This window comes from Oryctolagus cuniculus, chromosome 2 (assembly GCF_964237555.1).
Source record: "Oryctolagus cuniculus chromosome 2, mOryCun1.1, whole genome shotgun sequence".
Classification (NCBI taxonomy): domain Eukaryota; kingdom Metazoa; phylum Chordata; class Mammalia; order Lagomorpha; family Leporidae; genus Oryctolagus; species Oryctolagus cuniculus.
The window spans coordinates 129,929,899-129,955,225 of record NC_091433.1 but is presented as its reverse complement, the minus strand read 5'-3'; the positions used below and the strand labels follow the sequence as shown (position 1 = coordinate 129,955,225).

The window sequence follows — 25,327 nt, the reverse complement described above, 5'->3', positions numbered from 1 at the left end:
GGAATCTCCCGGCACCTAGGGAACCCCCGCATCCCATCCTCATTGCTGGGGATGAGCGGGAGCTGGGCTGGTCCCATGGAGGTGGAACCCGGTAGGCCAGGACCCCTGGGTTGTCCCTGCTCACCCCCCAACGCGATCTAGCAGATTCTCTGCAGTCGGAGTAAAACGGAGTTAATTACAGACAGCTGGGTGTCTTTGGAAAGCACCGCAGAGAAGGTGTTATTATAAAAGTCTATGGATTTGGATACGGACACGTGCACCCAGAGCAGTACGTAGGAAAACAGACGTGGCCAGGGCAGGCAGAAGTCTAGGGAATGGTCGGGTAGATGCCAAACTCCGGAACCCGCCCAGTTCAGCCAGTCCGCGGCCCTGGGCAGCCCCTCGGTGCCGGGAGAAGGCGGAGACTGCCTCTGGGCTAGGGCACGAGGCCCCGGGGCCAGTTCAACTTTCCAGGGCTACTGATTTCTCAGGCGCAGCGCCCAGCACTAGGTCTGTCGCAGCAGAGCACAGGCCCGGGCCCTGTTTATCTAACCCGAACTCGCGTGAGTGCGGGGACCTCGCGCGCGCAGAACCCGGTCACCTCCCAGGCTCTTGGTTCCGCGGCTGGCGCTTCTGCCTAGCTCCACAGCCTCGCCCCTATAGTGGTGTGGCCCAGTGGGGTCCTTCTCCCGGCCGCGCGCCTCCTTTTCAAAGACTAAGGGGTGGGCAAAAGATAAGGGAATGGGGGGGGGGGCAGGGAGTCGGGGGTGGTATAGACAGCTTAAGACAAAATCGAGAGGAGGCAATTCGATCACATCCGGAAATGATCCGGAGAGGCCAGTGAAGGAGACGCGAGCGCTCCCCGCGGATTCGGTAAAAATTCCTTTCGAAGGCATTTCAAGGGGCGCCTCCGCGGTGCCCGGCCTCGGGTTGCCCTGGACGCTAAGGGCTGCAGGGTGCGGCCTCCCTGCCGCCCCCTCCTCTCGTCGCCCCCTTCCACTTCGCCCAAGGGGGCCGGAACGGCGGCGTCGGCGCGCGGGGGCTTTTCGGGGCAGTCGAGTGGAAAATAGACTTTAACCTGCTTTGTGGCTGCAAGGGCGCCCGGAGCGCTCTCCCGGACCAAGTCTCTCGGCGCTCAGGCCGATCGCTGCCAAGACCCGGCCTGGAGTCCCTGCAGAGTTACGCGGCGCCCGGGCAGTGCTCCGGCCACTCTGGTTGACCCCGGCAGCGGCAGGACAGCGGAACTCGCTGTGGTCCCCTCCCCGCGGCGCCCCGGCAAGGTCCGGGTCCCAGTCTCCCCACGACCGCCCAGCGCCCTCCTAGGCCTCGGCGAGGTGTTTCCTTGCGGCGGGGAAGGCCCGGGTGGAAAAGTTTGCGGCGTTCTGGTTCTCGCAGTCTACCTCCCTTTTCTCCCCGGGGAATCAGCGCACCGCGTGGAAGCCGGCCGGAGCGCACTTGGCCACTGCTCCGCGGCCGCGGGTGGACGGCGAAGGTCGGAGAGGCCAGGCTGCTGCTGCGTTTCGGGACCTCCCGGGCGCCGGCGCAGGCTGCTTTGCCAGCTCCAATTTAAGACACAATGTCCCCGAGACCCCAGCCTGGTTCGACCGGCGAACACTTGAGTCCCACAGCCAGAGAAGGCGAGGAAGGCAGAGCCCCGCGAGCTGAGGCCCGGAGTCCGAGTCTGAGCGCGCCGCCGCGCCGAGGCTGGGGAAAGGCTCTGCCGCCGCCGGAGGGCTGCGGGGCGACGGCCCGGGTGCTGCTCCCTGCCAGCACGCTCGGAAGAAGACGCACGTCCTCCTTTCCGGAGCTGTCCCCGTGACATCCAAGAAACGAGAAACCTCGGGAGCAGGGCCACGGCTTCGCACGGCGGCTCCGGACAGCGCTGGTGGTGAGCGGGAGGGTCTGGAGGTCAGAGAGCAGGGAGCGGGGTCTCCGGCAGAGCGCTCTGTTGGACCCCAAACACCCCCGCGACGTTCGCATCCGAGTTCTCTGAGACGACGTCTCGAGGCGACCTGGGGAAGGTTCAACTCAGTTACACGCCGGGGAGGGCTGTGTGGGTGCGTGTGCCTGTGCGTGTGTGTGTGTGTGTGTGTGTAGTATCACCCCCAAGCCCCAGGGCCTTTGAGCGCATTCTTGGGCTCCACGGCGACCCAGACGGCTGGGGAGGCAGCCAGACTCCCCCGAAGGGCGGAGTCCCCAGCAGCCAGTGGCGGGGCCAGGGGCCGGGGTGGGAGTAGGGGGCGGCAGCTGGACCGCCCCGCCAAGGTTCCAGTCCGGCTTTTGCCTCCGACTGCGGGCTCCCTCCCCACCCGCGGTCCCTCGCCCCGCCCCGCCCCGCCCCCCACCTTGGGGCAGGTGAGCGGCGGCCAATGGGCGAGTGCCGGGCAGGTGCCGGCTAACTCGCGCCTCGCTGCGAGGCGGCCGAGGCCCCGTAGGGCAGTGCTGGAAGGACCGAGGGCGGGGGTCGGTCCCGGCGCGACTTGGAAGGGAGGGAGCTGGGCTCAGCCCTCCGGTCAGAGAGGCAGCTCGAGGCACCGCAGCGAACCCGCGCCAGTGCCGGCTCTGGGAGCTGCCCGCTCGGCCGCAGGGGCCGACGCTCCCGGCCGTGCGCGGTGGCCCCACTCCGCGCGCGCTCGCTCGCTCGCTCGCACACCCTTGGCCGCTCGGCGCCCGGCTCGCAGGCGGGGGCCGAGCGCGAGCGGGCGGGCGGGGGAGGTGACGGGTGCGGGTGTGTGTGCATGTGCCTGGCTGGGTGCACACCCCGCACGGCGGCAGCGCCAGGACGCGGAGCGCTCCCCGGAGCCCGGCCGCCTCGCACGGCTCCGGAGCCCGCGACCATGTTCCAGCCCGCGGCCAAGCGCGGCTTTACTATCGAGTCCTTGGTGGCCAAGGACGGTGGCACTGGCGGCGGCACTGGTGGCGGGGGCGCGGGCTCCCATCCCTTGGCGGCAGCCGCCTCGGAGGAACCGCTCCGGCCCACGGCGCTCAATTACCCTCACCCCAGCGCGGCCGAGGCGGCCTTCGTGAGCGGCTTCCCCGCCGCAGCTGCCGCGGGTGCTGGCCGCTCGCTCTACGGAGGGCCGGAGCTCGTGTTCCCCGAAGCCATGAACCACCCCGCGCTGACCGTGCACCCAGCACACCAGCTGGGCGCCTCCCCGCTGCAACCCCCGCACTCCTTCTTCGGCGCCCAGCACCGGGACCCTCTCCACTTCTACCCCTGGGTCCTGCGGAACCGCTTCTTCGGCCACCGCTTCCAGGGTGAGTGCCCACGCTGTGCCCGCCGAGGAGGCTGGCCGGCGCCCGTGCCACGGGGACGCGAGGGAGGCTCGGGGGCGCGCGGGGGCTGTTCAGAAGTTGTTGCGGAGAAGGTAGCAGGTCCGCCGAGGTCGATTCCCAAACCGGGAAAAAGCCCCGCCGGATCCGCCCGCGCGCTCCTCTGCCTCGTTGGTCCCAGGCGGAGAGCCAGGTGGCGACCTCCAGGCTTTCCCACGAAAGAGACCAGTCTGGACGCCCAGCCCAGGCGCATCCTGCGAGCCTCTTCGGGCCCTCCCGCGGCCTGCCTGCCTCTCTCTAGCTAATGAACCAGTCCCAACCCCGAGAGCGCAGCTCCCGCCGCCTTCCCTCGGCGCTGGCCTGAGCCGGAACCGTACTACGCTCGCTCGGCCGACACCAACGCGCACGGCTCAGACCTCGCTGGCGCGTCGGGGCAGGGGAAAGTCCACCCGCGCGCCCGGGCTCTGTGAGATGCGGGGGCAGCGGGGAGGGCACCTGGAGAGTTAATGTTCAGTGTGGGGTGTTGCGCTGGCTCGGGATGTTTCTCAGCAACCCTGGCCCGACTTCTCCAAGTCACACGTGCCTCTGAGGCCCGGGGTGGGCAAGGTTTGCTGTGAGCAAACTGGCTTCCTGCACCGCCTGCTCGGCTGCCGGGACCGACCCGAGTCCTCCAGAGCAGGGGGAGGGGGCCCCAGGGCTTGCTTTTAAAGTCGTAGCCAGCCCTAGTCCCCAGGTCTGTACCCGGCCGCCGCTGGCTGACTAATTAAGATCCCCCACTGGCCTAACCCACACACACACCCCAATTATCTGACTTTCGAAAAGAAAAGACAGTTGGATTTGTTGGAGTTCGTTTTCTTCCTTGAATTTGTTGGAGTTTGTTTTTCTTTCTTTCTTTCTTAAGACCGGCCTTGATCTGTGCAGTAATTGCTTCGGTTCCCAGTTTTATTTTGTCAGTGTAGACGGGACCCCAGCCCTGTGATTCCTCACCGCTCAGAACTGGCTAACCCTGTTTTTCTGTGAAACAACTGAAAAAGGGACAAGGTTGGGCTTCGGCTCTCACAGCCGATCTGAGCAAGCCAGGTCCACACTGCCAAAGTAAATTAGATGGGGGGTACAATTACTTAGATAATCAAAGAAAAGTGATCTATTGAATCTTTGGCTGTAGCTGCTTGACTGGTTTACAGAAGTCCTCTGCCTGTCCTGATTTATCAAACGATTTTCTCAGTCCCACCTTGTCAGTAGATAGTTGCCCAGCGGATCCCACCAAAGCCAAGACTACAATAACTTGAATGAACAAGAATTTTTGTGAGCAAAGTCTTCTCTTGGATATTGAGATTTGCCCAAATCCGAATTAAAGCAAAAACAATCACAAATCCTAACGCCTCAGCCACTTTAGGCAAAAGTTCCTGTCACTTACAAATTATTGTTTGCCAATAAAATGCGATTTGGTTCAGAATTCTGCTAACTGCCCGGATAGCGCGGGAGCTTCAGCCACAGCCTAGGTCTTGCAGCCTGAAACCCACTGGCACACTTGTAGTCTCCGCGCGGTGTGTGAGTCCCGCCGTCCGGTGGGTAGGGAACCACCGGGGAGACAGAGGCACCAAGGGCAAGGTGAGGCGGGGCCTCAGCCCTGTGGCTTCCAGCAGCTACTCTGGTCCGGAGGTGGCCTCCCAGGCGGCGCCCCGCGCCTCGGATCCGGAACCCCGTGCCTTTCGTGCGGCGCCGCCTGTCGCGCCTCCAGCCTCCCCTGCGCGGGCTCGCGGCTCAAGAGCTGGGAGCGCCAGGCAAGGGTTCCAGCTCTGGCTCAGAGCATCCCCAGCTAGGCGAGGCCAGACCCATTCTCCGCAAAAACCCTCTAAGAAACTGCTGCTGCTCCGTGAGCCACCAGTTCCAACGAGTACGCGGTGGAGTTGCACAAACGGTTGGATTTCTTCTCAAGAACCCTGCGTCTGGTGTAGCCGCATTTTTGAACTCGGAAACCTGTCGGGAACTGGAGGATGTTTTCGGTGTCTCCGCCGTGGTTGGGACCCACCGTCACCACGGCAGACAGATCCGCTCCCGGGCGGCTGTGCACCCTTGGTCCCCGCCCGGCCTCAACGCTGGGAACCGAGCCGTCCCGGGCCCTCCGGCGCCGCGTTTTCTAGAGAACCGGGTCTCTGCGATGCTCATTTCAGCCCGGTTTTAATGCAAGAAACGAAACCCTACAGGAACGAAAAGGAACATGTCTGAGTTCTGTGCGCCGCGCTTGTGGGCAGTGCAGTCCAGAGCGCGGGGAAGCGGCTTCTCGAATGTGCCAGGCTCGGGAGGAGGAACAGCGAGTGTGGAACGGCCAAGCCTCCGAAGCCCCGGGCTGCTCGAGAGGCCCGCATTTCGGTGCAGTTTCCTGGAGCTCGGGAACTTTCCTGGCAGGGGAGCAGTGTTGGGTGGGGGCTGTGGGAGACCAGCCCTCCTGACCTGTGATGGTAACTGGGCCGGTCTTCAAAGGGGGCTTTTGTTCCTGCAGGAGGAAAGGGAATGGTTATCTCAGCTGCTTGGGCTGCTTCTCTGTGTCCTAGCCCCAGCGCCCTCCGCCCTGCCATCCAGCCTCAAGCTCCTGGCCAGCTCCTCTCCAGCAGGAACTGCAGCTCAAGCCCTGAGCACTTTGGATTCCCGTTCCCACCTCAGGCCATCCCACAGAGAGAACAGTGGGATGGGAGTCAGTTCCTAGCTCCAGGGAAGGCTGTGCCAGTTCTCTTCCACTTTTCCACCTGTGCTTGGCCAGCACTCACAGCCCCTTCTCATAGCCGGCAAGTACTGTATTCAAACAGGCAGCACCCCAGGCCTAAGCTTACTGTGCCCTGTGCTCCTGTTCAAGGACACTAAAGTCGTGATAGGAAGGGAGGGACCACGTCCCACAGATCACAGGGAGAGGGGCCCAGGTGCCTAGGCCCCCCCACACTCCACTCTTGTCCCTACTGACACCTAGCAACTGATCACTGCCTCAAGATGCTTAGTTTTGTACTAAGCAATCCTTTTTCCTACAGAGAAAGCTCTGCTGTTTTTTTTTTTTTTTTTGAATGAAATAGCCTGTCATCACGTATCAGCATCTTGAATAATTGTCCATCCTCCCGCTGCAGCTTCGTGCCTGAGTTAGCAGGAACCCTGTTTCTGCAGGTGCATGTGGACACAGAGTGTGGGACACATGCTGCCCCCAACGACAGGATATTTACAACGAACTGGGGCCTGCCTCAGTGGGGTAGAGCCCAAGCAACCTGGCTGTCCCCTAAACCCTCCAGACTGGAGGCAAAGGGACTTCTATCTTCCAGCCAGCCTGAATTTTTAAAGACAAACACAGAGCACTCCACTCCACCATACAGGTGACACATGCCCAGAGGGGATGCTGGGCTGTGCTAGGCGCTCTCCCTCCCTCGCTGGTTCATTTGTCCAGAGGACACCGCTGTTGGGACTTCACCAGGGCTCAGAAAAATGGTGATTTTTGAGGCAATCCATTGTTAACACCCACAAGAAGCGTCTGCTCCCCACTCAGCTCCAACACCTTCCCCTGGCCTGTCAAACGGGTCCCCACCCCAGAGACGTTCGTCCCCCTCATGGGGCTTTTTCTGCCTCTTCCCTCTCTCTGCCAGGCCACTTTCCCTCATTCTCTGTCCTCTCCACCACCCCAAGTTAAACTTGTGAGGCTCAGGTGTCCCTCGTCCAGCACCCGTGACTCAGTGCCCTCCCCTTTGCTAGTAGCATAGGTCCAACCACGTGAAATGGATAAGGTTCTTTGAGGGCAGTGACACTGGCTGGACACCCACCCCTCCCCCCCCCCCCCCCCCCCCCCGCCGCCGCCTTCCTCTCACAGAGGCTGTAGGCCTTTCAGTATGGGCAACCCTGTTCCACAGAAAACCCCAGTGATGCAATCAGCCTGTGTGGGTATCCCAAGCCCAGGGGTCTTGGAGAAGGCCAAGGTTAGGCAGTCCCCACCAGCAGAGGAGCAGGTACCTGGGGAGTTTTTACAACAGTTTCTCAATCGGGTGCCTCTGCTTCACTTACATTGAAGTTTCCAGGGATGGGAGATGGCACCTGAATTATCCAGATAATTGTCTTCAGAGCAAAACAACAGGTCAGATTGAGTCAAGCCAGTGGCCATTGTGGAATGAATGAACTGGATCAATCTCATCAGTGGAAACATTCCACCAGGGCTGTGTGTTGTGGGTGGGTCAGGGACTAGGTGGTGTTGTCTGGGCTTGTTTGAGTCTGTGAGCCTGAGCCACTGGGCTAGAGATGGCGAGAGGGCCTCTTGAGGGGTTTTCGAGGACAGTGGCTTGGCTTTTGTCGCTCCTAACCCCTAGCCCCAGCACTATCCAGTTCCGTGTTGGTCCCTTCTCCTGTGCGTGGCAGCTGAGTCCCCAGGATGGCCAGCATTTGTCAAGGGGCCGCGCCGCTCTAAAATCCATCACAGAAGATGGGCGAGTAAGAGGGAAGGGGGCTGCAGCACCTATGTACACAGGCCCTGCAGAAACCAATATATCTGTACCTATCAGAACGATGACATCTAAATACTCATGCAGGATTCAGGGATGAGGCAGGGCCTTTCCGCACCAGATAGCATTAAGTTACCTGGAGCTGGGGGTTTCCCTGGAGAGAGGGTGAAGGGGAAGGAGTCCTCTCCCTGGAGGCCTCCAGAAGCTGCCTGCTGAGTTGACCTGGAGGCTCAGGCCGTCAAGCCTGGGCCTGTTGGCAGGTGTTTCCAGCGGGCTGGTAGCAAGAGGGTTTAGCTGCAAGACTAGTTTAAGCAAGTGTGAAGGGAGAGCGCTTGGAGACCCTCTAGCTCCTGAATCTGTGTGTGGCGTGTGTGCACCACAGTCTCACGGGGCTCCCTCATCACCTTCCTGACACCCAGTCCTGTCCGTTCTTGCAGGGAGATGCTTGGACATCTATGAGCAAATCGTTGGGGCTGGGGGTCGGGGCAGCGCCGCTGGAAAAGGGAGGGAAAGGAGGCAAGAGGCACTTGCCAGCCCTTGGCCTCTTTGGCTGTGTGGGTTTGGGGGCCGGTCGGGGCTTACTAGGCCCCAGGTCCACTCTGGGTTCCCGAGTGCCCTGCCGCAGAGCAGCGATTCCGCGCGTCCCGAGCCAGGGCAGCCCTCCGAGGGCGGAGAGGCTTGGGGAGGGGGAAGGACCTCGGCGGCGCGAGGGAAAGGGGAGAGGTCGGGTGCGGGTGTTAAGGACTGAAGCGGGTGGCGGAGCGCTCGGAGGGGCTGGGGGCGAGCTGGGCCGGCGCCCCGGCGGCTCACGCGCCCCTGCCCCTTCTCTCTGTCTGCACCCGCTTGTGTTGCCGTCGGCGGCGCGGCCGCAGCGAGCGACGTGCCCCAGGACGGGCTGCTTCTGCACGGCCCCTTCGCGCGCAAGCCCAAGCGGATCCGCACGGCCTTCTCGCCCTCGCAGCTGCTGCGGCTGGAGCGCGCCTTCGAGAAGAACCACTACGTGGTGGGCGCCGAGCGGAAGCAGCTGGCCGGCAGCCTCAGCCTCTCCGAGACGCAGGTAACGCTCAGCCCCGGCTGCGGCCTGCCCTGCGCCCGGCAGGGCACCTGGGGCGCGGGTGGAGGAGGCCGCGGCGGGCGGCGGGCGGGTGGGCGGGTGCAGCCGGGTCCCGCGTCCCCTAGCCTGGCCCCGAGTCCTCTTCCGCCTGGTTCCAAAGGCCGCCACGGCGGCGCTGGCCCACTTCTGTCTTTGGAGCCCCTTCTCTGCGCTGGCGGTTAGGCTGTAGAGGCTGCAGTCGGGACTCCGCCGGAGGCAGAGTAAATAAAAATCCGCACTTGGAAATCCGGCTCCCAAAGCCCCCCCGAGGGGGCGCCAGGCTACCAGGGGGCAGCACCGCGTCCAAGGGAGCCGGTCCCAGTGCTGGGATTCTGCAGTCCCTCCCTCGCCACGGCCCTGGGGCGCTCCCCGTGCCGCTGAATGAGCGGGCCTTCCCCGCATTGCCTTCGCGGCTGCCCGCCAGGGCGTGCGGCTGGTGGGGAGAACGACCTGGCATCCCGGGCTAGCAGCGTCAGAAGCCGAGGGGCTCGGCCACGGCGGGCCACTCCCGCGTGGGCTCCGAGCGTGGCCCTGCTCCCGCGCAGGCGGGCTGCGTGGGCTCCGGAAGCCCCGGTGCGTGCGCGTCGCGGGCCTCAGGGGCCTGACAGTGACCGGGCAGTGGGCCCTGGGAACCCGGGCACCGCGTTCAGTGGCCGTGAAGGCCGGGGAGGAAAAAGCACCTTCGCTGACGGAGGGATTCGAGCTGGATAAAATGGCAGTTATCGTAGAGTATTTTTGTAGCTGATAATTTAAGTGAAAAAAATATATATATATTTTGAAAGAATTAGATGGGAGCGAAGAGGAAGGCAGGGTTGGGTTCACGGTGAGGACGGGCTGCGGTTCACAAGTCACAAATGCTGCCCGCCAGCACCGCCTGGGCGCTGGGTCCTCCCGGGCCAGGGCATGGGGCAGGCGGAGCGGCCGAGCAGGCGAGCGGCCTCGGCCGGGTTGCTGCCCGGAGGACTGGGCCTTCCCCGCCTCCGCCAGCTCCTCTCTCCAACGGGAGAGGTGAGCTGGCGGTCCCGTGGGCATCCTCCTGCAGTCCTCTTCTCGTCTCGACCCTACCACCAGACGGCTAGAGGCGCCTGGCTCTGGCCGGGGGGAGCGGCCTGGGGCCTCCCGTGGGCGGCTAGGATAAGAAGGGGCTTCGCGGGAGGGTCTAGACCCCAGCTACCCCCGGCCGCCGGCCCCGCCTCTGGTGCTGTGGTCCCGGTTTTGGTCGATCGTGGCCGTTCCACTTAACCCCCAGCTCATGGCGCCCAGCTCTACCGCAGGAGCTGGGCTGTTGTAACTGCAGAAGAAAAGCATGCAGCACACAAGAGAGTTAATTTTAAAAAACGTTGAAAGAAAACCGTGTTAAACTTAAGCTAATAAAATAACACCCTCATCTCCTTCCTGGCAAGCAGTGTTTTAAAATTATTGTTTGAGACGAGGTGTCAACTTAAGAGTGGTGTTTATAATTAACTTCGCTTAAAAAGTAATATTTATTAAATTTTAATTACAGAAGTGAAAGAAAACAGAATGGTTTGTAATCCCACCACCTACAGATGAGTTCTTGTTGAAATAATGTCATTGTTTCTAAACTTTCAGTTTTTTATCTCAGTGAGAGCATTGTTAATGAACTTTCTTTCAAACTGAATCTAACTGTCAATATTGGCTGCCACCAGTGCCAGTTAGTAAATCCAGCGATTGGGTTTTTTCCCCTTTTTTTATGAGATGCTTCAAGCACAGATTTAAATGATGCACTGAGTCCAGCTTCGCTAACCATGAAAACTTGGGGCTGATCTTGCTCCATCTCTAAATGAGCTGCGTTTGCATGTGCAGCAGCAACAAAAAATAGAGAACTATGGGAGGTGTGAGCCCGGGGGTGCGCCTTGCGGCTGCTGTCTTCCCTAAAGAGCACCCTGAGGTGGAGAGCTGGCCTGATTTCAGGCCCCTGCCCCGCTGCCCACTGCCTGTGTGACCCTGGGCAGGCTACTCTGCCTTCCTCATCCAGGATTAGGTTGTTTAGGGATTAGAGGCACCTTATGTAAACTTACATATTGATTCCCATCCCCAGGCCCCTTCTCTTCCCTTTGCTTAAACTAACAGGTAGAGAGGTAGAGTTAGTGTACAGGAAGGCCCAAACCTGAGTGTCTCCTCGGCTCCATGTTCCCTCTCCATCACCAGAGCCGTCTCCTGTGGCCCTTGCGACTTGCTTGAATCTGTTAGTTAACCAGTGACCGCCATCTACCTCTTGGCATTCGCCATAGGAGCTTACCTGTCCCCCATCAGCTGTTTGTCAAGTGTCAGTTCCCTCCACCAGCCCCTGCCCTGCGTCTCTCCTGCCAGTGTCTGTGCTTACTTCTCAGAGCTCTCTAATCTGGCCTCCACACATAGCTGTCTCAGATCTGGCCTTCTACTTCCTCTGCTTTCCTTAAACCATTCCCCCAGGCTGGTTAATTTATATTTCCTGTTTGCTACATGTTTTTCTTCCTCACAGTAACTCCCATCCACCCATCTGTTGATCACCTGTTTGTCATCTGTTTCGTACTGTGCGTGTCCACTATCTATCTTGAACTTGCATCTCTGTAGAGCTATCTAGCACCAGCCATGGTGTTTGCGTGTCTGCTCATGGTCGTCTATCGTCCCGCTGGCTCGGGCTCTGTCTTCTCTCTGGGGCCTCATTACTGTACCTTGTGCCACTGGACCAAGTCAGCTGCAGGATTTCTCTCCAGCCCCGACTCTCTCAGGCCCACCTACAGTCTCCTTCTCTGTTTCTGAATAACCCCTCCTCTGTGTTCTCAGCACGCACCATGTGCCCCCCACCTATCACCGTGTGTGGTCAAACTTTGCTGTCATTGTGCAGTTTGTAAGGTCTAAATGCCAGCTGCATTCATCTTGCAAGGTGACCTTCAAATACAGATCCATAGCCTTCCTCGGAGACTCGCTTGATGGGGCCCAGGAAGAAATTCTGAAAGAGCTCTCTGGGTGGTTCTGATGAATGGAGCTGAGCATCTTGGCCGGGAGAAGCAGAGACCAAGCCTGTCTGTCTCCCGCCGGGCCCAGCTCAATGCCCAGCAGGAATAGATGCTCAATAAACAGGTACCCAGTGAATGAGCATGACTCTCGATTCTACACACATTCTGAATGCTTTCTCTGTCAGTCCCCTTGCTCTCTGCTGTCACTGTCCCCTCCCGTCCCCCTCATTCTATCTGTCCTTGCATGTTCACTAGTTGTTTATTTAAATGATGCAGACATCCCTTTGTGGATGAATACTCCTGGGAAGGTTAAGCAGATCCATGTGTGGTTGAGTTCTTAATCCGAAACTCCAGGAGTGCTGGGAGGTGGGAAGCCTGGAATAGGGCTTACGTTTAGTGTGGAGTGGGGGATGTGTGCTGGGATGACCAGCGGGTCAATCCGGGAAGTGGAGAGGAGGGCCTTGGGCAAGGGCCAGTCTTCCCTCCTGGTTCTGATTAGTTGTTACTCACAGCTGTGGTGCAGCCCTGGCGTCTGATCAGGAAGACACCCACTCAACATTCAGTGCTGAGGGCTGGTTGGGGAGACCCAGGCCTGGGTCAGATCGGAGCTCTCAGTGCAGTAAGTGTGTGTGTTTTTATATGTGTAACTGTGTGTGCCCACACCGTGGGGCAGGCATAGGCTTAGTGTGATGGATGCCTAAAGCTCAGGTGGTGTCATAGGTCCACATCAGATGCCTGAGGCAGTCCCAGGCCCTGGAGTGCACAAAGCTAGTGTGCATCTGTGTGTGTATGTGTATGGGGGTCCTTTGGCTTCAAGGGGAGTGAGAGGAAGCATTTGGTTGCTCCAGGCTAATCTGCACAGATTAGCTTTTCTTGATTGATTAGGCTTTTCTTGATTGCCTGACTGTGAATTCAGCTGAGCTGGGGGGTGGGGGTGGGGAGGGAATGGTGCAGAAATGTGGCCATTGATTGGCCTTGGAGTTTCCTCATTTAGTGGTGGAGACTTAGTGCACAACACGCACACTTGTGGGACATACACAAGAGAAGTGATGGAGTCCCCTTGCAGGGACAGACCTTGAAGGCTTGGAAGGATGGATAGGATTCTAGGTTGGAGGTCAGGAAGGCAAGAATTTTTTTTTTAAGATTTTTTATTTGTTTGTTTGAGAGGTAGAGTTACAGAGAGAGGGAGAGACAGAGAGAAAAGTCTTCCATCCACTGGTCCACTCCTTAAATGGCTGCAATAGCCAGAGCTGGGCCAATCTGAAGCCAGGAGCCAGGAGCTTCTACGGGTCTCCCATATGGGTGCAGGGGCCCAAGCACTTGTGCCATCATCTGCTGCTTTCCCAGGTGCATTAGCAGGGAGCTGGATCAGAAGTGGAGCAGCCAGGACTCAAACTGGTGCCCATATGGGATACCAGTGCCACAGGCAGCAGCTTTACCCACTATGCCACAGTGTCAGCCCCAATAAGACCTTGATAGAGATATCAGGACTCCAGAACAGGTCACTCACCTGAAATTGCTGGGACCTGAGCCACAGATGCTTCCATTTGTGATGAGCTAAGGTAGCCAGAGAAAGGTGAAAAACAGGATCTAGATCTCCTTCTTCCAAAACACCATGTTATTTAAAAATAAAATTTGATTAGCTCTGAAATATTGGCTGGGGCTGTAGTTTGCTTGTTAGTTCATTTGTCCATTCAGTTATGTAATAACACAAGCATGCCTCCATTCATTAGTTGCATACATTCATCTGTGCCCTAGTAAATCCACCTATTCACTCATCCACAGAAGTTGCACCTTCCTTTTAAAACAAGTTTTATTTATTTTTATTTATTTGAAAGGCAGACAGATATCCTCCATCTGCTGGGCCGCTCCCCAAATGCTTGCAACATTGAGAGATGGTCCAGGCCAAAGCCAGGAGCCAGTAATTCAATCCACATCTCCCATGTGGGTGACAGGGACCCAACTGCTTGATCCATCACCTGCTGCCTCCCAGGGAGCGCCCTAGCCATGGCTGGAATCAGACTGGGGACTTGAACCAGGCACTCTGATATGGGATCCAGGTGTCCCAAGCCGCATCTTCACCACTGCACCATACGGCTGCCCTCAACTTTACTTCTTCATCCTGCCTGACTCAAGCCCACCCTTGCTTGCTCCCAACAGTAGGTCTCCCTCCCCCAACTGCCCCCACAAGTGGAGGAGAATTAAGAACTGACCCTCTTGCAAAGCATGTCCAATAAACTAAGCAAAAAAAAAAAAAAATTCCCATCTTTCTAGCACTTAGCACTCCCAAACCCCTTTTCTGATCAGACCTCGGTCCCTTTTCTATCGATTTTATCCTGTTTTTAGGTCTAGCCAAGGCATCTCTTACCTAGAGCTAGGTCACTTCACCTCTGCCCAGCTGAATGACCATCCAAGGAACAGGTCCTCTGGGCTGGGCACTGGGATGCCAAACCTGAGTACCACACCATTTTGGTTCTCCAGATTCGAATAGTCTGGTGAGGAGACACAGGTGTGAGCAAATAAATGAGTGCACTTCTGGATTGTTGTGATGGAGATGAGATGAAGTACCAGTAGGGAAGCACGGACAGGAGACAGGGCAGCTCCCCCAAGGAATGTTCAAGCAGGGTGTTAAGTCCGAGAGCGTATTCCAGGCTGGGTAAACTCAGGCAAGAGTGAGTGCAGAGTCCTGGACGGATCCGGTCATCAATGAAATGAGATGTGGGGGCCAGTGCAGTGGCCCTGTGGGTGGAGCCACTGCCTGTGATGCCAGCATCCCACATGGGCACTGCTCCACTTCCGATCCAGCTCCCCGCTAATGCACCTGGGAAAGCAGCAGATAATGGCCCAAGTACTTGGGCCTCTGCATGTGGGAGACCCAAAGGAAGCTTCTGGGCCCTGGCTTTGACCTTGCCCAGCTCTGGATGTTGCAGCCATTTGGGGAGTGAACCAGGTGATGGAAGACCTCTGTTTCTCCCTGTCTCTCCATGACTCTGTCTTTCAAATAAATAAAATAAATCCTTTTTTTTTTAATAAAAAGAAACAGAGATGCTCAGAGAGGTAGGGTCTTAGGAGACCACAGGAACCTCTCCCCAAACCCAGAGGGGCCCAAGTTGGGAAAGGGGGTTCTCCAGCCACGATGCCCAGTGTGCCTTCTGGGTTGAGAGGAGTGAGCAGGGTGTTGGGGTTGCTCCTGTGCAGCTGCAGGCTGCACCGTGCGGCTGCTTCCTTTCTTGGATCTCTGACCTCTAGGAGGGGGCTCTGGGATGACTCCAGAATTGCCCAGCTGGGTTAGGGAGGTGATGGGGCATCACTCTGACCTCTGAGTACACTCAAACTCCAGTTCCTTTTCTTTATCCAGATACAAGGTCACTGTTGTTATCAGCATCCAAGAAAATTCAGAGAAGTAGAAAAAAGAAAAGTCACCTCTACTTTGGGTATATTTCCTTCCAGTCTTTTTTCCCCTACGCATAGGTTTCCGTTTTCCACAGTTGTGATCACACTGTGCGCGCTGGCTTTACCACTAATATCATGTAGCATAAGCGTCCCCCTGCTATTATCTTTGTAAACAGCATCTGGACACTCAGTCCAAGGCTGTTTCCCGGAAGCTAGCCAGGCTGCCTGGGAGGGGCTCTAGGTGTCTGTTTCTAGAGAGCTGCTGCACTGACCTCAGGATTTTTCTTTGCTTAAAAAAAAAAAAAAAAAAAAAAAAAAAAACACCAGTTATTTGAAAGAGTAAGAGTTCAGTGACCGGGCCAGCGCTGTGGCTTACTTGGTTAATCTTCCACCTGCGGTGCCGGCATCCCATATGGGCGCCAGGTTCTAGTCCCAGTTGATCCTCTTCCAGTCCAGCTCTCTACTGTGGCCGGGAAGGCAGTGGAGGATGGCCCAAGTCCTTGGGCCCTGTACCCACATGGGAGACCAGGAGGAAGCACCTGGCTCCTGGCTTCAGATAGGCGCAGCGCTGGCCGTAGTGGCCATTTGGGGAGTGAACCAACGGAAGGAAGACCTTTCTCTCTGTCTCTCTCTCACTGTCTATAACTCTACCTGTCAAATAAAGAGAGAGAGACAGAGAGACCAAGCACAAGAGAGAGTTATCTCTCTGCTGTGGCCAGGGAGTGCAGTGGAGGATGGCCCAAGTACTTGGGCCCTGCACCCCATGGGAGACCAGGATAAGCACCTGGCTCCTGCCATCAGATCAGCGCAATGCGCCGGCTGCAGCGCACTGGCCACGGCGGCCATTGGAGGGTGAACCAACGGCAAAAGGAAGACCTTTCTCTCTGTCTCTCTCTGTCCACTCTGCCTGTCAAAAAAAAAAAAAAAGTTATCTTCCATCAGCTGGTTCACTCCCTAAATGGCCACAATGACCAGGTCAAAGCCAGAAGCCCAGAGCTCCATCCGGGTCTCCCACATGGCTACAGGGGCCCAAGCACTTGGGCCATCTTCCTCTGCTTTCCCAGGCGCATTAGTAGGGAGCTTGATAGGAAGTGGAGCAGCCGGGACTCGAACCAATGCTCCAATATGGGGTGTCAGGGTCATAACCTAGAGCACCACAATGCCAGCCCCGATGCCAGTGTTTCTCATGGAGGAGATCTTGACAGTCACCTTTCACTTGGGGCTGGCCTGAAGTTGCATCATGGAAGTCATCCTTCTCCGTGCCTCTGGGCTGTCCCAAGAGGCTGGTGTGATTGCTGGAGTCTCCTTCCTAAAACGAAACTCAGAAGGAAGGCTGTGTGGGAGGGAGAAAGGAGTGGAAAGGGGCACAGTCCCTGGAGCTGCCCACCATTACCTGGTGGCCACCGTCGGCCAGCCCACCTGGGCTTCTCAGCAGTGATGCCCCAGCCCCACATCCAGCCCTGAGTCACACCCAGGAGGCAGGGCGAGCTCACCCGCCCACTGGCTGGCACAGTCACAGCAGGCTCGGGGCGGGGACTGGGGGCCAGGCTGGCTGCCAGATGGCTGTGCTGAGAACAGGACCGGCGGGCATGGAGTCCATGAGCCCTGTGCCCACAGCCTCTGCCTCCTTCCCCTGTCTACCTAAGGTGACACACAGGCTACAGGTTTGAACCCAACCCTGGAAATGAGGGGGAAAGCCCCTTGCCGTCACTGCATCCGCCCAGACTGGCACCCTCTCCTCCAGGGACAGCCTCCCTGTCCTCTGCCAGCTGCCCCATCACCACCCTCTCAAGTCAAGGCAGGGCAGATGGCGCCGTGGAAACCCTGGCAAGGGGACTGTGAGGGAGAGCCCTGGCGTGTGGGCTCCGTGGGAGGGGGGGCACACCTGGGCACGAGACCCAGGGCCTGGAGGCCAGGCCAGTTGGGGCTACCCACTGCCTGGTTTTAAGACTGCCACTGTGCTTTCCCCCCAGTCTCAGGGAGCAGGGCCTGGACTGGGCAGCTGTTCTGAGAACTGCCCTTAGCCCTACCCAGGGCTCCCTCAGCAGTCACTGCTGCAGCCAGACAGAGGTGCTTGGCCGCCCCGAGCAGCTGCAGTTCTGAATAGAGAGCGGGCATGTCCAGAAACTGTCCAGACTCTCCTCAAATCACCCAGAGCTGCAAGGGTCCTCAGAACATTCCTCCCAAGGATGAGGGTCTTACGCCCCAGAAGGGGTGGGACTTAGCCAGGGTTTAGCGTCCAGGCTTCTCCTGCCTGGCCCGGCTCTGCAAGGCCCACAAAGAACCTTGGTGGGAGGCTGCAGAGGGAGGCTGTCCACAGTCCACAGACGACGAGGCTAGTTGGGGAGCGGGGGTGGCCTTCCCAGCTCGTGCACAGGAGGACGGTGAAGGCTGTGTCCTGGGCACTGAGCAGCACTGCTAGAGGAGGGGGAAGAGGGGCACAATGAGAGATGGGACAAGTCTGGGGAAGCTTCCTGGAAGAGGTGGGCTTAGAATCATAGAGCTGCCTGCCCGTCCCCTTCCTGCTTCCCACCTCACAGTCTCAGTTCTCAGTTTGAGCCCCATCCCTCCTCTGCCAGGGCTCTCACTGCCTTGTGCAGGAGGGGGGATGCTCACTGTGTTCCAGCTGCTTCCTGGGGCACCTGCTCCCACACCTGGATGGGTCGCACAGGTGGGGTGGCAGTTGTGCCTCCTTCCCGGGCCTGTGTGTGTGAGGAGGGTGGGGTCCTGCTGACCGGTGGGTTTCAGAATACCCCAGGGGGCATGAGAAGCTGGCACCCGAGGGACCAGGGCTCCACCCAGCCAGCCCCTTCTCTGGTGTGGGAAATTCCACCTGCAGTTCCACGTGCAGTTGCTAAGCAAGGGTCCCTGAGGGGCTGGACAGAGAACATGTGAGGTTGCAGCTTCCAGCAGCATGTCCGGCCCCTGTAGGCCTCTGCTCCCGGCGAGAACAATGCCTCCCGGTAACCCAGCCAAGTCCCTTCTGCCTTGGGGGCCCTCTTGAGCCCCCTGGGCCCATGCAATGGCTCCTCACATCCTCTCTCGCTTACCATTCGTGCCTTCAGCCAGGAGGACGCCATCCTCACGTCTCCTTCCAGAAGCCGAGGGATGGGGCAGAGCCTGTGCTCCTTGCCCTGCTGCCTCGCTGTGGCCACAGGTTTGGCAGCTCCACGCCCCCTCCTGACCTCGGAGCAGGACCGGAGAGCTGCCTTCACGTCTGGCTCGTGTGTGCTTTGCCTGCCCCGCGGAATCTGCATCTGGCAAGGCAGCCAGCAGAGAGGGCCCTGGCCCAGGAGCCCCGGCCCTGTGTAGCCTCAGTGTCCCTGACGACTCCTGGCTCAAGTGCTGAGCGCCCCGGGGGCTGCTCGGGAGCCTTCAGGGTGTTCTCACCGGTGCCCCTCCCTCCCTGGCCCAGGTGAAGGTGTGGTTCCAGAACCGGAGGACCAAGTACAAACGGCAGAAGCTGGAGGAGGAAGGGCCCGAGTCGGAGCAGAAGAAGAAGGGCTCCCACCACATCAACCGGTGGCGCATCGCCACGAAGCAGGCCAACGGGGAGGACATCGATGTCACCTCCAATGACTAGGGGTCTGCCATGAACCCACGAGGGCAGGGTGCTGCTTGCTGCCGGCCAGGCCCCTGGGGGGCCCAAGCTGGACTCCGGCCACTCCCTGGCCAGGCTGTGGGGAGGCCTCGAGTCACGGCCCCACAAGGCTTGGCGCCTGGGGCCACCACGGACAGGGGGACAAGAAGTGGGCTGGCTGAGGCCTGGGGCCACTCGGCCTTCTCCACGGAGAGCCTGCCAGCCTGCCAGCCAGCCTGCCTGCCCGGGTGGGCCGCCCTCACCGCAGCTCCCAGCGGCTCTCCGTTCCTCTCGACCTTTTTGTTTCAACGCGCTTCTGTTTTAATTTATTTTCCAGGCCCGCTGTAGTTCCTAGTGATTTCCCTGTGCCTCCCTTCCCTATGGGAATAATAAAAGTCTCTCTCTTATTGCCATGGGCATCCACTCCAACCCTAGAGCCTGTGAACCCACAGCGGTGGTTTCCCACTCTGGGGGCCCCCAGGGGGTTGGTAGAGCAAGCTGGGTACAAGGCTTGGAGTCTGGGGCGGGGGGGATGGGGGGCTGGAATTCAGTCAATCCATTATCTTCTCTCTTTGCTAGGGACAGACCCTGGTCCCTATCTACAGCTCCCCAGCCAGAGAACTGGAGGCTAGACACAGGGGACAGCGCCAGCTCCAGGTCTTTCCAGACCCCTTGAGGGGTGGGAATCAGGCCAGGCCGTTCTGTGGCCTCTGCAATTGAGGAAAATCCAGAGGAAGGGAGTTTGAGGGCTGGTCACAAAGGCTGTCCCCAGGATGCTCACCTGTCTTCAGACAAGTCCTGGGCAGGTTACAGCTTCAGAGACGGGGCCTCCCAAGCCCAGGAAAGCGCAATAAGGCAGGGCCCACTGAGCTGTTTGTTCATATCCCTTCAGTTTGTCCATTTGTCTTTCTCATTTGTCATGTTTAAGATCCCTTCATCCTGGAAAAGCCAAACCTGTGTTCCCAACAGCCTTTCCCGTGTGGCGTCCAGATCCATCTCCGCTTCACCTCCCAGTCTTCTGCTCTCTGCGGATGCCACAGTTACCCCCATGGTCACCAGCCACTGGCCACTCCCTTGTGGCCAAACCCGACTGCCTCCCACCTGGGTTCACCTGCTCCCTGGTCTGCTGGCCATGCCCTCCGTGATGCCCTCCCCTGCCCTTCATTTCAGTACCTGTGACCCCTTCTCCAGCGTCTTTGAGTTCCCCCCAGCCCCTCCCATGCCTCACCTCTGTCCACCCTGTGCTCAGTCCTTGCTCCTGCCGCCTCCTGCTCATGCCTTCTGCTCGGGGGTTCATGTTCACACCCAGGGCCTTGGCTCCCTGGTCCATGTCTCTGGCTGACCTCTGCTGAGCTGCAGACCCATCAGGTTTTCCACCTGAGGCACCCTCAGTGCTTCAAACCTAACACACCTGCAGCGGGACTCACTCCCCGCCCCCCCCCCCCCAACCAGGTACTCACCTGGGCCGACAACAGTAGCCTCGTATGCTGTCTCTCCAGCTGGAGTCTTCCCTGACCTTTCTCTCTGACCCCATCTGTTCCTGTCTAGACTGGTGCCCACCCACACCAGCCCTCTATGCTGCAGCCAGGGTTCTCTTCCTCACATGCAGGTAGGACCATGTCCCCCTCCTCAGCCTCTCTGCCCATTTCTTTCCCACCCGGGTCCTCTCCTGCCTGACTCCTGGTGTCCTGTGCTTTTGTCCCACGCACCCCTACCCCTGAGCATCCACAGTTTTCCCCTGCACTGTGCCTTCGCTTATGCTGTTCCTCCCACCTGGACTGTCAGGTGAGCACACCATGGGTGCTTAATTGATGCTGAACTAATTGGAAAGGTGTTAAAGGCCCAGGTGCTGCCAGGGCCACAGGCAGGTGTCTGAGCACACACCCAGGTCCCACTCTGTCTACCCTCCTGCCCCGTCCAGTCAGTGCTACAAACCAAAGGGCTGTGTCTCCCGCCCCCCAAATGCCTCCTGTACCCCTGTCGTCACCTAGGAATTTGACCCACACATCTTGAAGTCCTAACCTGCATACGTCCAAGTTAAACCTCCCAGTGACTCATGTTCTGGGGAGCAGGTGCACACACAGAAGACTGAGGTGAGAATAGGCATCCTTTGACCCCTGTTGGGGCAGAGGAAGGGTGAGCAGGGTCCCCCCAAGATGCTGTCGCTCTTGGTGGGGGAGGGGATCAGGAAGACCACAGCAGAGCACCCCCTCGCATCCAGAGAAAGTGCTGGAAGGGACCCAAGGGAACCTGCCAATCTTCCTGGGCCAGGCCCGAGAGGGGGTGGGCTTGGGAGTCCCTGCTGCAGTCCCATCCATCCCCCATGTTGTGCCTCTCCCCGCAGACGGTAAATATTGGTGTTGTGACTTCATTAATAAAGGCTTCTGTGAGCCTGAAAAACATGGAATCAGGATGAACTATTTTCTGAGCTGCGGGCTTGCCAGGTTTGCTAATTTGGGAGTTTTTGGGCCCTCTCCAGGGAACAAACCAAAGTCTCTCTCGAAGAGACGCAGATGCAGCCGAGAAGGGGAGAAGATGAGGACTGTTCTCCCTTCCCTCCCGAGGGCTCCTCCCACCCGCAGAGCAGTGTCCTGCCCCGGGGGCAGCGGAGCGGATCCCGCCTGCTGCTGGCCTCCGCGGGAGCAGTGTCCAGACTCCAGGCCGGCCGGCCGCAGCGAGCCAGGGTCAGCTGCTCGCCCCCAACTGGGCTGTGCCCGGGCCCTGCAGGCTCAAATGGGCTGCGGAATCAAGAACACCTGTGAGGACAGCGAGTGGCTCCAGGGCAGGCAGCCCAGGGAGCTCGGAGCTCTCAAAGCCAAGTCAGTTCAGGGGTGGGTCTTCGCACATACACATCCTCTCATCCGTAGAATGTTCCATGCTCATTCCCCAGGGCCTTGGAGCAGCGTGGCCAGTGTGCTGTTAGCATCTCTGCTTCTTGGCGCTGCCTCCTCCCCAAAGGTGCTGTGATTGCATCCCAATGGGCGAGAGCTGCAGGTGAACTGGGCTCTGCCCAGGCAGGAGCCAGCAGGGGCCCAGAGGCCTCTCCTGGAGCCCCTGCCCCAGGGCAGGCGTGCAGGGGGTGGAGAGGGGAGGGGAAAGCAGACCCCGCCAGCTTTCCTGTCAGACAGGGCTGCCAAGGCAGAGCCAGACATGGGGAACAGGTCTAACCAATTACCCGAGCGCCCCATCTGCCGTCTGGGGCGCGTGTGAGGGTGAGTGCCTGCGAGGGTGCGGGAGCGTCTGGGAAGGCTGTGGGCAGGCATGTAACTGCAGGGATGGCTGTGGGTGTGCATGCGTGCTGCAGGTGTGAAGTATGTGGCTCCCAGCCCCCTCGGGCCCCCTCATTTGTCAAAGACTGTGCCTACCAGCTGTGGGACAGCCCACCCAACATCCCACCTACTCTCAGGACTCCCAGGGCCAGAAGTGGTCCCTCCCTCAGCGCCACATTCGGATGTCCTTTTGTATCAGACTGCAAATGCTCCCCACTTGCCCGCTCACTCTTCCCCCTGCATCAGCCAACTTGCCCGTGGTGCACCTGCTGGACAGCAACGCGAGCCTGCTTGAACCCATTTCTCCGTCTCCCATTGTAGTTGAGTCCATGCGGGCATTAGATGAGCGTGTGGGCTAGCACCCCTCCACATCCACCCTCACACCCCACAGGAGAGGTCTCAGATGGCCACCCGTCCCCCCACACCTCTCCTCCTGTAACTTCACCTCCATCTTCAGATAAACCCAACTCACACTCTCCTCCACGCCTCCGAGTTTCCTGCTGGTGCTCCCAGGGGCGGAAGCCAGACAGCAGCTCTATATGGAGTCTGCCTCCAGGCAGAGAGCAGGTGGATGGAGTGCAGGGGGCTTTTGCACCCAGCCCATCCTCTACCCTGCCTCCTGTTACCATCTGAGACCCTTCTCTCCTAACCCAGTAGGAGCCCCCGACCTGGCCCCCAGATTCTACCTGCCCCAGAGCACACAGGCTCTCCTTTCTTTTTGAAAAATTTATTTGAGAAGCCGGCGCCACGACTCAACAGGCTAATCCTCCACCTAGCAGCGCCGGCACACCGGGTTCTAGTCCCGGTCGGGGCGCCAGATTCTGTCCCGGTTGCCCCTCTTCCAGGCAAGCTCTCTGCTGTGGCCAGGGAGGGCAGTGCTTGGGCCCTGCACCCCATGGGAGACCAGGATAAGCACCTGGCTCCTGCCTTCGGATCGGCGCGGTGCGCTGGCCGTGGCGGCCATTGGAGGGTGAACCAACAGCAAAGGAAGACCTTTCTCTCTGTCTCTCTCTCTCACTGTCCACTCTGCCTGTCAAAAAAAAGAAAAATTTATTTGAGAGAGACAGAGAGTTTATCTTCCATCTGCTGGTTCACTCCCCAAATGGCCACAAGGGCTGGAGCTGGGCCAATCCGAAGCCAGGAGCCTGGAACTCCAACTGGGTCTCCCGCGTGGATGCAGGGGCCCAAGCACTTGGGTATCCTCTGCTGCTCTCCCAGGTGAATTAGCAGGGAGCTGGGTTCGAAGTGGAGTAGCTGGGGTTCCAGTCAGTTCTAGTCAGGTATGGGATCCTGGCGTCCCCAGCACGCGGTGAGTTAACACACGGTGCCGAAACACTGGCCCCTTAGTAATCTCTTTAAAGGACCTGGCTCCAAATGCAGCCACACTCTGAGGTACTGGGGGTTGTGACTTCAACATGTGAGTTTTGGGAAGACAGCTCAGCCGGTGGCAACTGCTGGGGCGGAGCTTCCTTGGTGGCCTCCTATCTCATCCCAAGCCTCCCAGGCGGGGCCCCTAGCAGACCCTCCCCGGTCTTCTTACCTACACGTTCTCCCCGGCGTGGTCCATTGGCTTCTCTCCTTCAGAGGATGGCACGCATGCAGGTCGACATAGCCCAGCGTCTGCCTGTCTCTGCGCATGCCCGCCCTAGCGTCCGCCCACGTCTCGTGGGCTACCATGCCTGTAAACAGAACGCCCCTTCCTGCAGATCTGCGCTCCGCCCTCTTCTCAGCTGCTCCAGGTGGGGCCCTGGGGTCCCCACGGACACGGCTCTGCCACACCCGCCACAGGAACACGGAGAGTTGAGTAGTCCTGCGTCTATTCCCCTCTCTCCACGCAGGCCCGGGCCTCATCCTCCCCACCCTGACTTGCCCTCACCTGTAGTCAGATGAGACCACGCCCCACTTCCTGCCACCAGGGCTCCAGCTGTCCTGGGTCGGAAGCAGGGTCTTGCTCGCTGCTCTCAACAACACTGAGCTGCCCTCGGCTAGGCTGCCCTCGGCTCGGCCCGGGTCTCCCCGCCTCTCTGCCCTGCCTACAGAGAAGCAGCAGGGCCAGGTGGCCCCTCGCGTCCTCCCAGGTGGCCCCTCGCGTCCTCCCGGGACTTTACAAGTGCTGCTATCCACCGCCTGCCCACCCCCTCCTTTCCCTTTCCGCTCTCTCCTTTCCCACTCTCCACCGTCCAAAAGAGCCCAGGAACTGGGTTGGAACACTGCAGTCTTTGAAAAATTTTTTAATTTTTTAAAATTTTATTTGAAAGGGAGAGAGAGCTTTTCCATCCACTGGTTCATTCCCCAAATACCTGTAACAGCCAGGGCCTGGTCAGGCCAAAGCCAGGAGCCTGGAACTCCCCCACCCTGGGTGGCAGGGACCGAAGTACCTGGGCCATTACCTGCTGGCTCCATGGTGCCTTTTAGTAGAAGTTATTAGTAGAGGTGGAGTAGCCAGGACTCAAACCAGGTACTCTGATGTGGGATAAGGGTGCCCCAAGCAGCAAGTTAACTGCTGGGCCATGTGCCCACACCAAGTCCCAGGTTTGCTGTGGTTGAGGGAGGCAGGCTCTGGCCTTAGACAAGGCTGTTAACAGTAGCCTTGGTAAGGGGGATGGAGGGGACCCTTCCCAGCACCTGCCCTGAGAGATGACTGGTACTGCAGGAAGGGTGGGCCTGTGGGGAAAGGATTGAGGGACATGGTGGTGACATTCCCATCTGGGGATGGGTGCGATGGCCGGAGCAGCAGCAGCTGTAGGGGAATGGGTGAGGCCAGATCCCTGGGTCCTGGGAAAGGGTCATCCACTGCTGCTGTCCTCCTAGAGCCTTCTGACTCCTCCCACCACCCCTGAGTAGGAGGAGGGAGGCCCTAAGGGCCAGGTGGTAGGGCTGGGGGGCAGGGGAGGCCGCATTCCTGGAGTGTTAATGATCTTTCTTGGCTGGGCAGGAGCTGAGCCCCCAAACTAGCTAAAAACAACAAACAGCTCCCAGGAGGGATTTGTGTCTGTTCTGAGAGTCAAGGATTTCCGTCCGGATGGGGGCTGTGGCCAGTGGGGCTCTTAAGCAAAGAAATTCCCCAGAGACCAGAAGCCCCCTGACCTAGAGGAAGCACTTTGAGAACAGACCCCTCCCCCACCCTCTCCCTCCTCCCACTCTCCTAGGGCAGCCCAGCACTCCCCCCACCCCACCCCACACACACCTGGGAGGTTAGAGAGAAGGGTCTGGCGCCTTCCCCATCTTCACAGCAGCCCAGTGGGGATGCTGTGGTTGACATTCTGCAAAGCAGGGCACTGAGGCTCGGCTGGAGAAGTGCCCAGCACAGAGCA

The 25,327-nt window shown here is 59.0% G+C and overlaps 1 protein-coding gene across 1 annotated transcript; it reads left to right on the top strand.

The window, feature by feature from the left end:
• Positions 1-796: 796 nt before the first annotated feature.
• On the top strand, positions 797-19,155 carry EMX1 (empty spiracles homeobox 1). The gene is made up of 3 exons (XM_051837507.2): positions 797-3,237; positions 8,591-8,775; positions 18,580-19,155. The coding sequence occupies exons 1-3, from the start codon at positions 2,718-2,720 to the stop codon at positions 18,745-18,747; spliced, it is 873 nt and encodes a 290-aa protein (XP_051693467.1). The 5' UTR covers positions 797-2,717; the 3' UTR covers positions 18,748-19,155.
• The last annotated feature ends 6,172 nt before the right edge of the window (positions 19,156-25,327 follow it).

Bases quoted from the DNA above. Each gene is read 5' to 3' on its own strand.
- EMX1 (XM_051837507.2), top strand. From the start codon at position 2,718: ATGTGCCTGGCTGGGTGCACACCCCGCACGGCGGCAGCGCCAGGACGC. The intron at 3,238-8,590 runs GTGAGTGCCCAC...GCGCGGCCGCAG, and splicing joins CTTCGGCCACCGCTTCCAGG to CGAGCGACGTGCCCCAGGAC. The intron at 8,776-18,579 runs GTAACGCTCAGC...TCCCTGGCCCAG, and splicing joins TCAGCCTCTCCGAGACGCAG to GTGAAGGTGTGGTTCCAGAA.